At 33.7% G+C, this 16,045-nt stretch overlaps 4 protein-coding genes across 4 annotated transcripts; 2 read left to right on the forward strand and 2 right to left on the reverse strand.

Moving 5' to 3' along the window:
* Positions 1-48: 48 nt before the first annotated feature.
* On the reverse strand, positions 49-1,160 carry Tsp_03836 (hypothetical protein). The gene is made up of 2 exons (XM_003374594.1): positions 489-1,160; positions 49-432 (listed from the first exon to the last, which is right to left on the reverse strand). The coding sequence occupies exons 1-2, from the start codon at positions 1,158-1,160 to the stop codon at positions 49-51; spliced, it is 1,056 nt and encodes a 351-aa protein (XP_003374642.1).
* A 597-nt stretch (positions 1,161-1,757) lies between these two features.
* On the forward strand, positions 1,758-6,817 carry Tsp_03837 (DNA repair helicase family protein). The gene is made up of 25 exons (XM_003374595.1): positions 1,758-1,856; positions 1,894-2,110; positions 2,175-2,259; positions 2,331-2,412; positions 2,491-2,551; positions 2,614-2,695; positions 2,807-2,891; positions 3,128-3,253; positions 3,323-3,416; positions 3,488-3,682; positions 3,707-3,870; positions 3,935-4,179; positions 4,212-4,325; positions 4,413-4,452; positions 4,598-4,729; positions 4,825-4,962; positions 5,028-5,143; positions 5,206-5,456; positions 5,520-5,674; positions 5,740-5,823; positions 5,902-5,949; positions 6,007-6,045; positions 6,106-6,156; positions 6,220-6,361; positions 6,699-6,817. Exons 1-25 carry the CDS (start codon positions 1,758-1,760, stop codon positions 6,815-6,817), a joined length of 2,964 nt encoding a protein of 987 aa, XP_003374643.1.
* A 171-nt stretch (positions 6,818-6,988) lies between these two features.
* Tsp_03838 (coatomer subunit beta) lies at positions 6,989-7,554 on the reverse strand. The gene is made up of 3 exons (XM_003374596.1): positions 7,512-7,554; positions 7,222-7,421; positions 6,989-7,111 (listed from the first exon to the last, which is right to left on the reverse strand). The coding sequence occupies exons 1-3, from the start codon at positions 7,552-7,554 to the stop codon at positions 6,989-6,991; spliced, it is 366 nt and encodes a 121-aa protein (XP_003374644.1).
* A 4,366-nt stretch (positions 7,555-11,920) lies between these two features.
* Positions 11,921-12,315, forward strand: Tsp_03839 (pantoate ligase/cytidylate kinase). The gene is made up of 2 exons (XM_003374597.1): positions 11,921-11,944; positions 12,016-12,315. The coding sequence occupies exons 1-2, from the start codon at positions 11,921-11,923 to the stop codon at positions 12,313-12,315; spliced, it is 324 nt and encodes a 107-aa protein (XP_003374645.1).
* Positions 12,316-16,045: the final 3,730 nt, after the last annotated feature.

Raw genomic sequence — 16,045 nt, forward strand, 5'->3', positions numbered from 1 at the left:
AGCTGAAACAGATACAAATAGGCAAGTGTGACTTTGCCGACCAATGACTTAGGCCAGCCCCGCAGGTGGGAATCCCGCTGCCCGTGTTGGGTGAAGATGAAGGCGATAGTGTAGAACAGCATGTAAGCGGAGAAGTAGCTCAGGTAGCGGGCGCAGGGGTTGCGAAAACTTTTCGGAAACCGATTCAACGTGAGCAAGTAGAGCAAGCAAGCGACCGGGTGGAAGATGGTGTGCATGGCGACCCGGTAAGTGCGGACGAAGAAGTTCGTATACGGCCAGTCGATCCAAGAGCCCATCCACAGCTTGTGCAACGCCTGCATGGACATGCTTTCGATGAGAAATTCCCGTTGGTACGTGGTGACGGCCATGTCGAATCGAGGCAACACGTTCCCACAGTCGATAGCTTTGCCCATTGTCCGTTGGAACAGCATCCTGATCTCGTCCTCAGTTTGACAACAATCGGCAAATTTGCCCATCAGATCGCAAACTCGATCGCGGATATTGAGATAGAATGCCTCTTCGCTGCTGTAATTTTCAATCAACCAGTCCAGACGATTGCAGAGAACGAAACAAGCTTGGATCGGATCTCGCTGACCAGGGCACAACAGTCGACTTTCGCTGGCCAAGGCAAGCGACTGGTGTCTGTGAATGACCGCCAGTTGACTGGGACCGCAGTCTTTCCAGCCGTCGGTGAGGCACAGTTGACATTTGCAGTGCGCCAACCGTAAACTGTGCAAACTGTGACCAGTGTCTCGAAGCAACATATAAGCATAGTCACGTTCCAATATTGCGGCCATCATGATCGGGGTAAAATAGCACGGGAAGAATATCCGGCCGATCGGATGTACCTCGGTCTTTTTTGACATGTCCAAAATTCGGCTCATCGTTGGACGATCGTCGAGCAGAATGGCAAAAAACAGCGCATCGCGTAGGGGACATTTTTTCCTGGTCAACAGTACATCCACCGAAGAGGATTTTCCGTGGAACAGTGCAAATTCCAAAGGACCCAGTTCGTTGTCACTGGTCTCTGTCAACAGACTAGGCTGCTTGTCAATTGCTTTTGCCAAGCTGTCTACATCTTCACGATAAATGAAATCGAAAATTGTATCCTGTTGTGAAGACGACAAATTTTTCTCTCGATGAACATCATCATCATCCATTTTTTTCACAGAAAAATTCTTTTCCTTTACACGTGAAATGAATAATAGTATGATGAAGATCGATCGTAAAATGTAGCAATCTTTTGATAATTAGGATCGAATGAAGTTTTTCTGTTTTATAAAATTTAAAAACAATCTCCTCCTACATGTAGCTGTTTAAAATTCCAATTCATAATGTTTTTTCACTATGAATGACTGCTTTTTTTTATTTTTATGCTTTTCAAATGAAAAAATGTTAATAATAATTTTATCATTTTTGCATGCAGATTATAAAAGGAAAAAATGTTCCTTTGAATATTCAGTCATATATTTTTATATTATTTTTAAAGCTTGTAATCTTGAACTGAAATCAATTGTTACAGTTGCGATTCTATTTCAAATTGTAAATTGTACTTGAATTCTCTTATTTTACCGTTTCCAGCAAATTATATCGGCGGGAGTACTTACTTGATTTAGTTAATTTTTTTTAATTCACTGTCAATAATATTTTATATACATTATTATCAGTTACTTTAATGTATTTAATCAATTTTCAATAAACAGTACGCGAATGGGTGAGTGAGAAGTGCTTTTCAAAAAGTTGAAAGTATTTCTGCAATGCAGCTCACAATTTGCGGTATATTGGTAAACTTTCCATACGAACCTTATCCATGCCAGTTGGATTACATGGAAAAAGTGATCACCTGTCTTAATCAGGTTAGTTATTTTTGATCAGTTTAGTTACAATTTTAAGCTTACAGAAGAGAACTTTTGTTTTGCTTACTGTTTGCTTCACTTGAACATTCAGCGCTCGAATGCGGCGTTGGAATCGCCTACTGGAACCGGTAAAACGCTTTGCTTGTTGTGCGCCTGTCTCGGCTGGTTGGAGACTGTACACCCTAAAGAGAATATCACTCCAAACATGTCCATGTCAAAAAATCTCTCAAAAAATGAAAAACAACTTCAACCAGGTAAATATTTATGAGCAGTTTTGCTTTTACGCAGAGAGAGCATTTCTGGACATTTTAACTTTAGCCAGACCACAGATTCTTTACGCATCTCGTACTCATTCACAGTTGTCTCAAGTGATCAAAGAATTGAATAAAACTACTTACGCAGGGTATGGGTTTATTTTCCGTTTCAAATTTGGTATTATTCATTGTTGCAATCGACGTGCAATGAATGTTTCAGAATTCGTGTGTGTATTCTTGGATCGCGAGATCAATTGTGCATCGACGAAGAAGTGAAAGCCGAAAAGCAAAGCATTATTAAGGTGTTTTTTGTTTATTTTTTGTCGTTTTTTTGCTTTTGTGTGTATGTGTAAGTTATGCTTCTTGTGTTTTCACTGTAGAATCATATTTGTCGAGCAAAACGGTTAAGCCGCAGTTGTAGATATTACAACGAATTAAAAAGTATTCAAGCGAAATTTTAACGTGCACGGTTTAATTGAATGACTTTGCGATATTATTTTCAGATGCAACAGCAACGTCATTCATTTTTGGTGATAACAAAGTGATGGATATTGAAGATTTACTGTCAAGCGGTAAATTGAACAAGTAATTCAATTTTAATTTGTAAATTAAAATGATAATTTGTATTTTCTTCTCATATTCAACATTTTGTATTATCAGTTTTACTTTTTTCTGATGTTTGATTTGTTGTTTCAGTTTTTGTCCATTTTACAAAGCTCGAGAAGGTGTTGAAGAGGCAGATCTGATTTTAATGCCCTACAACTATGTACTAGATCCTACGGTAAATTTGTATTATTTGAATTATTTTAGTGAATTGCGGAATTGCATGCAAAAGCATTATTTAGACTAGAAGAGTGAACAAAATCAATTTGAGTGGAAATATTCTTATTTTTGATGAAGCACATAATTTGGTAATTTTACTTGAATAATTTGTTGATTTTTGTTATTTATCGATTCAGTGTATTTTTTTGGACATCATGTAAAAGTCGTGTTGATTTGATTTGATTTGATTTGCAGGAAAAAGTATGTGAAGAAAGCGCATCTTTTTCTTTCACTAGTAAAGATTTCGCTGCTGCACTACGTGAAGCTCAAGATGCACTGAGATTGTTAATTGATGACCAAGAAACTATTCGTAAACAAAGAGTATATTTGCCATATGAGCTTTTAATCTGCTGCTTGATTGTTTACTTTTAAATATTTTTTATTTTTTAGGATGAGACTGAGGAACTGTTTGGCTCAGATGCTCTGCAGATAAAACTTGCAACACTTCCTGATGTTGATATGAACGTTTTGTCGAATCAAATTGGTAATTACTGACTTCTTTTTTTTATTTTTACAATTTCATTGTACATATACATATATATTTGTGGTCGGCAGTTCTTCTGGAAAAGGTAGAACAAGAATTCTGCGAAGCGGTTACTGCAGCAACATGTGAAGGCAATTTGGAAGAAGGCATCACATTGCCTGGCCACTTTTTGTCGGATATTTTACTCAAAGCTGGCATTCGACCGGATATGTGCGAACCTATCAGCGTTCTGGCTGATCACTTGTCCTCGTATTTAACTGTCAAAGGTAAAATTGTAATATTTAAAAAAGAAAATTTTCCTCTTCTCACCGTCATTGCTGCAGCAAACAATAGTCCATGGGTGAGTCGTGGTTTGGCTTTTTCAAAATTTTCCAGTCTTGTCAATGCTGTTTATTATCGAAACATATCCCAAACTTCGAAATGCGAAATCATGCATGACACCGATGATTTCAAGGTTTTCATTTTCATCAATATCAATTTACTTTATTATTATTTTCAACAACTGTTGAAATATCCAGGTTTACATATGCTCCGGTCAGGTTAGCAAAAATTCCGATTCAGAATCTCATTCCAATTGCAGCAAAATTCCCGGATCGTTTAGCATCAATTACTGGTGTTTCAGTGCCGGCATTGGCATGTCATTGTTGTTGAAATGTCAACTGAGATCAGTGATCGTCACCAGTGGTACTCTTTCACCATTGGACAGTTTTGTGAACGAGATGCGGATGTGCGCTGCTTCAGTATTGCCTGTATATTTTGAACGGTGAATTTTGAAATGTTGTTTTTATATTTCAGTCCATTTCCAATTCGCCTGGAAAATTGTCACATTGTCAAATCGGAACAATATTTATTCTGCATTTGCCCTTCAGGTCCAGATGGTGAACGTCTGCATGCTGATTTCTCAAATAGGTAATAATAAATAATCGGCATGTGGGAGAAAAAATAGCGGAAAATTATCGTTATTTGATGATTGATGCAAATTCGTCTTCTCTTCAGGAACAACAAGAAATATCTCAATTCATTAGGCAACAGTATAGTTAATTTTTGCCGTATTATTCCACAAGGTTTTTTGATCTTTTTTGCATCTTATACTCAATTGAATAACTGCATCAATTATTGGACGGTAAATTTCTGTTTTTTTTTCAAAACGTTTATTATTTTCAGTTTTTTTAATACTGTAGAACAATTCAATTATGGATCGTGTGAAGCGTTTTAAGAAGGTATTTATTGAACCGAAAACCAAGTGTGAATTTCAAACTGTAATGGATGAATACAAGAGACTTGCCGAAGCCAGCGGCACTGAACTTGGTGTAGTATTTTTCGGGGTTCTCAGAGGAAAAGTGAGCAAATTTTCAAACACTAGTACATACACACAATTCAGCTACTTTATATTATTAATATGATTAAGCTGAGCGAAGGTTACGATTTTTCCGACTGTTCAGCTCGTGCTGTTGTCATCGCTGGTATTCCATTTCCACCGGCATTTGATCCGCATGTGCGTTTGAAACGAGATTACTTGAACGAGCAAAAGCAGAAAAAATTACTGGTAAGAGAAAGAAGCAGTAAATAAATTTCAATATTTTCAATCAACAAATGAATATGTTTGTCAAGTCGCTCGACGGTTCAGCTTGGTACGTTCTGGACGCAGTTCGAGTTGTCAACCAAGCCATCGGCAGGGTAATTCGTCACAGAAATGATTTTGGTGCAATTATTCTAGCCGATAATAGGTATGAAGATTTTTTCTTTGCAATTGTTGAAAATATACATGCATCATTTATTTATTTTCAAGATTCTCATCATGGCCAAATTATTATTATCCAAATTGGCTACGTCAATCTGCTATGGCGTACAAAAATTTCGGTGATGTAGTAAAGGCGTTGGCGAATTTTTTTAAACAACACCAATGCAGTAGGCGCAGTTTGACACAAGCAAGCACTCATGCTGAAGCATCTAGTGACAATTCGAAATTGCTTGAACACAATGACGACTGTTTTGCTTTTGATTTCAAAGAAAATAATCAATCAAAAATTCTTTCAAAAAGTTTGAAAAAATTCATGCAGTATTTTTTTATAAGTAAAATTTATTTGTCGGTTTAATTTTCAGGACAACGCGTGGAAATTATCGAAGAATCAGAATTGCCAAGTTTCGATCTTTTGCAGCAGACTTATCGTTCCGACGATGGTCGAGCATCTGAAAGCAGTCAACTGTCCAGTGTGTGGGATGATCTCAGCTTGCCGTCAACTTCTGCTATGCAAAATGTAGAAAAAAGAATTTTTTTTCTTTTTTATTACGGCGGATACATTAATTTGTTTATTTATTTTAGTATCTACTACCTCAGACAGATGATAATTATTCACAAGCTTCATTTTCATCAGCTTTTTCTGTTCGAAGAAAAATCAAAATCAAAGTAGCCAGTTTATTTTGATCATTTCATATTATTGAAATTATTATGATTATGCTTATTCCTCTTTAACTACTTTTCCAGCGTGATATTCAACCAGAAACATCCGTCGAGAAGGAAGCACAACCGCAGGTTTCCTTTCACTTTTATTATTTTCATTGAAACTGAAATTGTACTTCTCTGTTTCAGGTGAATCAGTGTGATAATATTCAAACAACCGAGTGCACCGTATGTGATGCAACATTTTTACTCAGAATTATCTTAATTATTGATTGATTTTGCTTTTAGGTTGAGAAGAAAGAGAATACCGTGAAGAGCATCGCAAATTATATCGCCTCGGTAGATGAATAACTGAACAAACAAGCTCAGGTGAAAATTTGATGAGACAAAATTTGCATTTAGATTAAGCAAGCCGTTGCCCCTAGTGCGTATGCGAATTTTGTGCTGCTCTGTCAACGGTACAAAGAGAAAAATAATTTATCCGACGTTCTCAGTTGGTTCAAAGAGACAAAATTGGACAAATCTCACCGGCAATTATTTGTCGGTAAGTTTAAGTTTGTTTGCAATTGTTCCTTCTTCCATCCCTAGAACAATCACTGTTTTCATGTAAATTCGGCTTTTAAAGGTTTCAGAATTTTTGTGAAAAAAGAGCATTTGAAAACTTTCGACGCTTACGTTGCATCTTGAATCTACATAGTTTGGTTAATTTGCAATTTTGGTTCTCTGAAATAAAAAGGTCAGGCTATTTATTAATTGAATTTTTTTTGTTTACTCGTTATATAGAATTTGCTAAAAATTAATTGATTAATTAATTAATTAATTAATTAATTAATCCAACGTTATCTTGAGTGGAATAAATTGAAAACGAATACACTTTTCAGTTATAATTTATTCAACTAATAATCACACACTTGAAAACCACTCAAATATTTACAGTAATGCACTTACAGTAAATCAAGAAACAAACGTTTCAGTGATTCTAATTCTGAACAAAGAATGATAATTAGTGATCAGTAGGAATTTCGAAAAATTTAACACCGCTTAAATACTATTAAGAAAAGTGGGATTTGTGTTGCGATAGTTGACTGAAAGAAAAGTTTGGAAAATGTGGATTGTAAAATACAATACCAAATGAGCAGAACATTTAAACATTAAACATAAAGCGCTTTGTCTAATTCTTCGGACTGCTGTTCATCTCGGACGAGCAGTATTGGCTGCCGGAATTCACTAGCTTTTGAATTTCTTTCTTCTCCTTTTCCATAAAAGCAACCAACGATTGCGAGCTCTCCAGCAACTGAAAAATCAATTTCGGCTACAAACACCAAATGAGCTGTGTAATCAGTGGTTCAACCGCACAAAGCCTCATCATTCATCGAACAATTCAAAGTAACATGCAACGAATACCTTTTGATATGATACTGTAGCATTGCTAAGCGAAGATTCCAAAGTTGCGTAAGCTTCTTTTCTTCGATCGATGTCAGAAATCATTTGTATGCGCTTTTCATTTAGCACTCGCAGTTGATCGTCCAACTGCACCAGTTCGTGCTCTTGGCATTCTATTTGACATTGCAAGTCATCTTTCAACTTCTTGAGTGCGTTCAAATCTAAATTCAACAACAATTAACTCAGACGTCGAGTAAGTAGAGATAAAATGTAGACTTGGTCCAGTCAAATGAAAAAATCCAATTTCTTACGTCTAAGAATTTCCTCGCTGCGTAAGCAGTCTCGCTCAGACATAGTTGCTAAAATAAAACGGCACCTGCTACGAGTGGGGCAAACTTACTCAATGAAAGTTTGATTTTTTCTTCCCACTTTACAGTAGAATAGAGAAAATTAAGTTTTAATAATGTGTTTTACAGCAATTCACCGGCTTGGTGCTCAACTTGATTGGTCAATTCTAATTTCTAGTTCCGCCTTCAAATCTGCCCAACCCATGTTTCGCCATTCTTCAGTCTGAGCTTATATATATACATAAGTATTATGTGATATCATATTATACAATTTCGCGGCGGTTTGTTCTTGGAAAATTACATTCCATTATTTTTTAAAAATATTTTATGATTAATACTTGAAGGTGACATTTTATTCTCTCTCCTACTGTAAGTAAAATAATGTTTTTCAATATAGATTTAGTAGTTGATTGTAATTGATTTAGAATAGTGGAATGCGGCTGCACTGAGTGACGATCAAACACTTAAGCACAAGTGGACTTTGGTCAGCGCAGATTTTGTGACGTAGTGTTGTCGTTTGTTACGAGACTTCTTTTTTATATTGCGCTTGTTTCTTTCCTGCCTATTTGAATGACTATGAGTGATTGACTAACGCATCATGTGATTAGCTGAGTAGATTTGCTACTGCGTTCAAAAGTTTTTCTTACTTTTTCAAGATTCAAAGAAAAAAGCAGTAAAAAGACTAATTCAACTATTGAAAAGTGTGCAAACGCTTTGCTCATTATTTATTCATTGGATATGCCGTCGCCCTGGGGTATTATTTTTTGAAAACATAGGATAAATTTTGTTTTCTGTGATTTAATTGCATTTTAATGTTCTATCTAGTGAACAACTTCAGAACCTGTTCTATTTGTATGGGCTGTAAGAAGAAAAAGCAGAAAGTTGCTATATAAATTTAAAATCTTTTTTAGTCAAATGTTAAACAATATAGCAGATTGCATTTTTGTCTTTAAAGAAAAATAAAGTATAGTCAGATTGCATGATAGTTTGCTCCGGCTTGGTTATTCCTATACAATTGATCCCTTAACATGCAGGAACCCAGCTCTTCATCCTTACACTATATAAAAGTAAATCACAATGTTCCTTTCCGTTCACGAGATATTTTCACGCTTTGCAAAAAGTCAACCCCAGTGATGCTCTGAAAAAATTGCTGATTCAGATAATAATTACTGGATACTTTTTTATTTAGATATTTTCTTTTACGCAAGATGATCCTGATATTTTGTAAATGCGAACAGTGTTGCGTTTATTTGATTTAAATGATGAAATTCAACGGCCAAAGTATTGCAGACAAAGCTTTATTGCTGAAACGGTAAAACCCTCTCTATAGCCTTATCACTAACACAACATATCATGCAAATTTTATAATAATGTTATATATTATATGTGTTATATATTATAATATTTGTGTGTGGACAGATATTGATAAGATATTTGAGCAGTTGCTGTTCAAAATTCATTTATTCAAGAACATTATTTATTTTCAAATATTATTCAAATTTCAGTCGATATGATTATCTTTGCTACTACTGTAATAATTACAACACTGAAAATAGTAGCAGATTTTACTCTTTATAAGAGTTTCTTTAATGTAAAGATATAAACATGTTTATTGAATTAAATACTCCATTGAACAATGTTTGGAACAGAAAGTTCCATTTTTCTGAAAACTGCTGGTTCAATATTACTTGAAAACTGATTCAAATTTCTTTGTTCAGTGTATGTAGTAAAACTCATCCAATTTCCTCTTGAATAGTCATTTCTGGAATTTGTCATAAATTTCCTTATCAGCATTTATTGTTTTTGAACTATGAAAACTTTTTTCAAAAAATTTCAATTACTTTCATTGTATTTATTTTTTGTGAGCCTGTTTTCTGGGACGTACGTGATTCTTATTCATCTTTTTATTCCAATCGAAAGCTTTAATGAAAGCGAAAAATCAAAGCTTTAAGAAGCTGATTTAGCCAAAGTCAACAATCTTCCATTTATAGTTTATAAGTGTTCAAATCATCCATGATGAACTTCAAGAGCCATGCAAGCTCAGTGCCCTAATTCACGAAGAGTAAACATATGTGCATTGACGCGTCAGCAAAGTAACTTTATGGTAATTGGATGGTGAACACTGGGAAGGGTATTTTGCTGAAAGCATTTTGTGCCATTCAAATCTGGAAGCAATTAACTAAATGTAAAAATGAATTCATCATGAGCAGGCGACTAATATATAATTATTTGCTGAAGAGTATTCGTCTAAGTGCTACGCTAGGTAATTTGCTCAATTTTGTTGCTTCACATCCACATATACGTTGGGAATATTGGACTTCAGATACGATCAAACAATGACCATCAGTTGGATAGTTTCACTCCTTTACGTTTGCTTCATTCCTAATCACCGATATACCATCAGCCAGGTATGAAGTTTTGCATATTTGTTGGTTTTTCCTTATTTTTTCTTACACTATGCCGCTGTTTGGATAACTTTCAAATTTTGTGAATCATGGTCACTTTTTACGACTCTAATAGCTGTTCAGTTTTAACTTTTGTCATTTCAAAGAACTAATACTTTTTCATAAGGATGCTGCTGCTGCATCAGAGGACACTTCAAACTGATCAATTTTTGCACAGAACTATTTCTAGTTAACGGAGTAAGGCTGTTCATTCTCACCTTAGCAACTTGATAATGTCAGAATTCAACTATATAGCGTTCCATACTTCCTTAAAAATGAATAATGAAAACAAATTTGTTAATTCTTTTCCATCATTGAGAAAATACCTTCACCAATAAATATTTTCCTCATTTTGTTTCTAAGAGTCACTTAAGAAGGAGGGGGAAAGAGGTACAGGGGGAAAAGACCCCTCAAATATCCCAAAGCGAAAGGGGCAGGTTGGGAACCAATCTAAGAGTAACCTCAAACCATCTCTGGATTTCAGTTGTGATTAGCTGTAATATTTTTTCGTTTCATTAGTTCGAATATTTCATTTGGGATTACGTAAATTTAATAGTAGCGACGTAACATTAGTAATGAAAATATTTATTTTTCGAGAATTATATTGAGCTTGCTTCAATCCACCAATAAGACAATGGCACGAAGTTCCAATAAAACAGCCTATTCAATGACTAGTAAAATAGGGCGGTAAAAATTTGGACCGAACTGGACCATCGCGACAATCCCTGAATCTTATGCGTGAGAACTATGTGAAGGAAAGCGATACACGTTATAACAGCATTAACTTTCTCTATATTTTTGCTATTCCACATTTCTTCTTTCGGCCTTATTCTCTTCTTTCTCAGACTTGTCTTTGCTGATTGACGATGTCGATTACTGAGCTCTTAAAAGACCTAAGAAGAACATGGATAGCCATAATCTGTATCAAATTCCCAACACTATTTCAGATGAAGGGAGAGCGTTGGAGTATTGTGCATTTGAATAAATCATAAGCAACTTCCAAACAATTATCTATTTGTGACACGTTCAAGAAGATACGGGCTATTAATTTAACTTACTATAGTGATCAATTGAATTAAATCACCCAGTTCTTGCTGTTAAATAACAATTAATAGCTGCCTATCGGAACATGTACATTGCAAGTCTTTGCTTTGTTAAATAACAAACAGTTAGTAGATTATCCACATTATTATTGGCTTTTTAATTCATTTAACTTTTCATTGATTCCAAAGGGTCGGTAATTTGAATTTCTTTTCTATTTGTACGTACTGTTCAATACCGCGCTGCATAATGAGCAGCAAATTTAATAGATGAAAGTAAAAATTAAATACAAATGTAATGAAATTAAGCCAGCTTAAAAGGCAGAACAAATTAATGGGCTAATGCGTGGTATTTATTCGAATTCATCGAAGTGCAGGACTATAAGTTCAGGAAAATCAAAGCCGACGTTATCGAAAAGCGCAAAAAAATATCAAATGCATTGCTGATAATTCCAAACAATACTGGACCACATTTAAGTATGTAAATTTTGAATATTCCGCAATCGATGATTTCTTGAGAAAATCGACAAAATCACGGTTATGGAATTTGACATTTTTAGAAGGGGAAAACTGATTCAATACATGAGAATTGAATTTCAATTTGCCAATTTTGACTAATTTTTATCTCTGAAAAGTAATTAATCAAAAAATGGCGAACATGAGAATTTTAATTTTAAAGATACTGTAATACATAAATGAAAATGAAGAGTAATTGCTATTTAAATAAACAACTGTTTTTCGTGGTTATTCTTCGAATTTCCTATGTAAATGTTTACACAGTGGTACATTGCTCATAAAGATGAAGCCCATATTTTTTATGGCTTTATATTTAATCCCCCTTATCAAATTTCACGTATCACTTTTTTGTCAATACCTCGTGTAATGCGCAATGAGAAAATGTCCGGATAAATTGGTAATAGTTGTAAATATTTTCCTGATGAATTCAAATGATATTATTAATTTTCGTTGAAAAAAAATTTTCAGGACAATTTCGAAATTTCACGGGCTACATACTTGGTTCTTCTGAAAACACCCAAAATTTTATTTTCAAAATCTTATCTTTCTTTTGATGGATACGCAGAGAAGAAAAAAAGTGCTAGTGTTATGCAGAGTTTAATCGTAAACAGTTTGGTATGTGGGGAATTAATGGCCTCTAAATTTGGTAGAGTGCCTACCGTAATACATAGGAAAGTTGACAATCTGAAAACCTCTTTCTCCGGAAGCAGAGACTTCCAGTTAATTCATAAAAACATTTTCACCTCGAATGCGTCAGTTTTCGTCTAAATTCTCTTCAAATAGCAATCAGTTGAATTGAATTTCAAAACATATTGCACTTAAAAATTTATTAATACCTGCTTTTCCTATCGTATACCTCCGATCTCTGCTTTCAACAAAAACAAGCAATTCATAGAATATAACCGCCATTATCGGTTTCATAATTCATTTTGCTTTTGATTGATACCAATTATGTGAATATTTGATTTCATCTTCACTTTGTATTCACGGTTATGTACCATTCCGCATAATGATCATAAGAAGTAATAAGTGGCGTTAAAAATTAAATGTTAATTGTATGAAATTAAATAAATTCACAAATCAGTACAAATTAATAGGTTTTTGCATGGAATTTATAGGAATTTGTCGACGTATCCCATCATAAGTTCTTGTAAACTCATTCCGTCGTTCTCGAAAAGCGCACCGAATTATAAAATGCTTTATTGATAATTTTAAACAATGAGCTTTCAGCTTTTAGTATTTAAATTTTCAATATTCCGTCATCGAGGATGCTTAGAGAGAATCGACGAAATTAAAGGTTTTGGAATTTGACATTTTTAGAAGAAAAAAAACTGATGCAATTCACGGGAATAGAATTTCAATTTGCCAATTTGGACTAATTTTTGTCTCTGAAGAGTAATTAATCAAAAATTGCAAAAATGATATTTTTAATTTTTAAAAATACTGTAATCTATAAGCGCAAATGAAGAATAATTGCTATTTAATTAAGCCAGCGTTTTTCGTGGTCGTTTTTCGTGTTTCCTCCATAAATATTTACAGATGAATATATTGTTCTTAGCTTTGAAGCTCATGATTTTTGTGCCTTCTTATTTCATCCTCCTCATAATCATATTGCAACTTTCACTTTTTTGCAAATAGCTCGAGGAATACGCAATGAAGAGAAGTGCCGATAAATTTGTATCTGCTCTGAATATTTTCCTGATCAACTGAAGCTGATATTTGTAATTTTCGTAAATGACTGCTCGAAAATTTCAAAATTTTGTGGGCTACAGATTTGGTTGTTTTGCGAAAAATATTTTTTCAAAATTCCAACTATTTTTATATTTGGGGATTCAGATTGATGAGTTCTAGTCGTGGTCTTTCAGCTAAATCAGTTTATCAGTTGAGAAATAAATGGCCTCTAACTTTGGTACATTGTCTACAGCAATACATAACAAAGTCGATCATATGTAAATCTTTTTCAACGGAACCAGAGACCTTTCACTTTTGCGCATACAACATTATTCTTCTCGAATTCCTTAATTGTCTTTTAAATTATCTTCATGTGGCAATCAATGGAATTTAATATTCTCACATATTGCTCTTAATAATTAATTAATATCTAATTTTCGTATGGTATAATTGGGATCTCTCTTCTCAGAAAACAAGCAATTTATGGAATTCCACCGCCATTATCAATTTTATATTTCATTTTGCTTTTGATTGACACCAAATATGTGAATATTTAATTTCATCTTCACTTTGTTTCCACTCTTGTTTACCACTCTGCTTAACGATTATAAAAAGTAATAAGTGGCGTTAAAAATTAATTGTTAATTGCATGAAATTAAATAAATTCACAAATCAGTACAAACTAATAGGTTTTTGCGTGGAATTTATAGGAATTTGTCGACGTATCCCATCATAAGTACTTGTAAACTCATTCCGTCGTTCTCGAAAAGCGCGCCGAATTATAAGATGCTTCATTGAAAATTTTATACAATGAACTCCCAGACCGCTGTATTTGAAATTTCAATATTCCGCAAACGAGGATGTTTAGGAAAAATCGACGAAATTCAGTGTTTTGGAATTTGGCGTTTTTAGAGGAAGAAAAACTGATGCAATACACGAGAACTGAATTTCCATTTGCCAATTTGGACTAATTTTCATCTCTTTAGAGTCATTAATCAAGAATTGCAAGAATGATATTTTTCATTTTTGAAGATACTGTAATCCGTAAACTCTAATAAAGAATAATTGCTATTGAATTAAGCCAGCGTTTTTCGTGGTCATTTTTCGTGTTTCCTTCATAAATATTTACAGAAGAATATATTGTTCTTAGCTTTGAAGCTCATGATTTTTATGCCTTCTTATTTCATCCTCCTTATAATCATATTGCAAATTTCACTTTTTTGCAAATAGCTCGAGGAATACGCAATGAAGAGGAGTGCGGATAAATTTGTATCAGCTCAGAATATTTTCCCGATCAATTGAAGCCGATCTTAGTAATTTTCATAAATGACTTCTCGAAAATTTCAAAATTTCATGGACTACGGACTTAGTTATTTTTCAAAAAACGGCTAATAACGTATTTTCAAAATTTCAACTATTTTTCATTTTTAGGGATTGAGATTGATTTGTTCTAGTGTTATGCGGTCTTTTAGCTAAATCAGTTTATCAGTTGATAAGTATATGGGCTCTGAAATTGGTACATTGGCTACAGCAATACATAAAACAGTTGATGATATGTAAATCTCTTTCAACGGAACCAGGGACTTCTCACTCTTGCGCATATAACATTTTGCTTCTCGAATGAATTAGTTTTCTTTTTAATCATCTTCATATAGCAAACAGTTGAATAGAATATTCTCACATATTGCTCTCAAAAATTTATTAATACTTGATTTTCTTATCGTATAATTCGGATCTCTATTCTTCCCAAAAAACACGCAGTTTATGGAATTTCACCGCCATTATCAATTTTATAATTCATTTTGCTTTCGATTGATACCAAATATGTGAATATTTGATTTCATATTCACTTTGTATTCACTGTTGTGTACCACTCTGCATATGATCATAAAAAGTAATAAGTGGCGTTAAAAATTATATGATAACGGTATGAAATTAAATAAATTCAATAATTAGTACAAATTAATAGGATAATGCGTGGTATTTATATGAATTCGTCGACGTATCCAATGATAAGTTCTTGTAAACTCCTTCCGTCGTTCTCGAAATACGCGCCGAATTATAAAATGCTTTATTGATAATTTTAAACAATGAGCTCCCACATTTTAGTATTTAACTTTTCAGTATTCCGCAATCGAGGATGCTTAGAGAAAATCGACAAAATTAAAGGTTTTGGAATTTGATATTTTTATAAGAAAAAAAACTGATGCAATGCACGGGAATAGAATTTCAATTTGCCAATTTGGAGTAATTTTGTCTCTGAAGAGTAATTAATCAGAAATTGCAAAAATGATATTTTTAATTTTTAAAAATACTGTAATCTATAAACGCAAATGAAGAATAATTGCGATTGAATTAAGCCAGCGTTTTTCGTGGTCATTTTTCGTGTTTCCTCCATAAATATTTACAGAAGAATATATTGTTCATAGCTATGAAACTTATGATTTTTATGCCTTCTTATTTCATCCTCCTTATAATAACATTTCAAATTTCACTTTTCTGTCAATATCTCGAGTAATACGCAATGAAGAGAAGTGCCGATAAATTTGTATCAGCTCTGAATATTTTCCTGATCAACTGCAGCTGATATTAGTAATTTTCGTAAATGATTTCTCGAAAATTTCCAAATTTCGTGCGCAACAGAATTGGTTATTTTTCAAAAAATGACTAATAATGTTTTATCAAAATTCCAACTATTTTTGATTGTTAAGGATTCAGATTGATGAGTTCTAGTGTTATGGGGTCTTTTAGCTAAATCAGTTTATCAGGTGAGAAATAAATAGCGTCTAATGTTGCTACATTGCCTGCAGCAATAAATAAAAAAGTT

This window comes from Trichinella spiralis (assembly GCF_000181795.1).
Source record: "Trichinella spiralis strain ISS 195 chromosome Unknown Scfld5, whole genome shotgun sequence".
NCBI lineage: Eukaryota > Metazoa > Nematoda > Enoplea > Trichinellida > Trichinellidae > Trichinella > Trichinella spiralis.

Excerpts from the sequence above, each read along its gene's own strand:
- Tsp_03838 (XM_003374596.1), bottom strand. The coding sequence starts at position 7,554 with ATGTCTGAGCGAGACTGCTTACGCAGCGAGGAAATTCTTAGAC. Across the intron at positions 7,422-7,511 it reads CAGCGAGGAAATTCTTAGAC|ATTTGAACGCACTCAAGAAG; the intron begins GTAAGAAATTGG and ends TGTTGAATTTAG. Across the intron at positions 7,112-7,221 it reads CTACAGTATCATATCAAAAG|TTGCTGGAGAGCTCGCAATC; the intron begins GTATTCGTTGCA and ends TTGATTTTTCAG.
- Tsp_03839 (XM_003374597.1), top strand. The coding sequence starts at position 11,921 with ATGAGAAAATGTCCGGATAAATTG. Across the intron at positions 11,945-12,015 it reads GAAAATGTCCGGATAAATTG|GACAATTTCGAAATTTCACG; the intron begins GTAATAGTTGTA and ends AAAAATTTTCAG.
- Tsp_03837 (XM_003374595.1), top strand. The coding sequence starts at position 1,758 with ATGCAGCTCACAATTTGCGGTATATTGGTAAACTTTCCATACGAACCT. Across the intron at positions 3,683-3,706 it reads CTCGTATTTAACTGTCAAAG|AAAATTTTCCTCTTCTCACC; the intron begins GTAAAATTGTAA and ends TATTTAAAAAAG. Across the intron at positions 4,963-5,027 it reads AAAAGCAGAAAAAATTACTG|TCGCTCGACGGTTCAGCTTG; the intron begins GTAAGAGAAAGA and ends ATGTTTGTCAAG.
- Tsp_03836 (XM_003374594.1), bottom strand. The coding sequence starts at position 1,160 with ATGGATGATGATGATGTTCATCGAGAGAAAAATTTGTCGTCTTCACAA. Across the intron at positions 433-488 it reads ATCTCAATATCCGCGATCGA|GATGCTGTTCCAACGGACAA; the intron begins GTTTGCGATCTG and ends GGACGAGATCAG.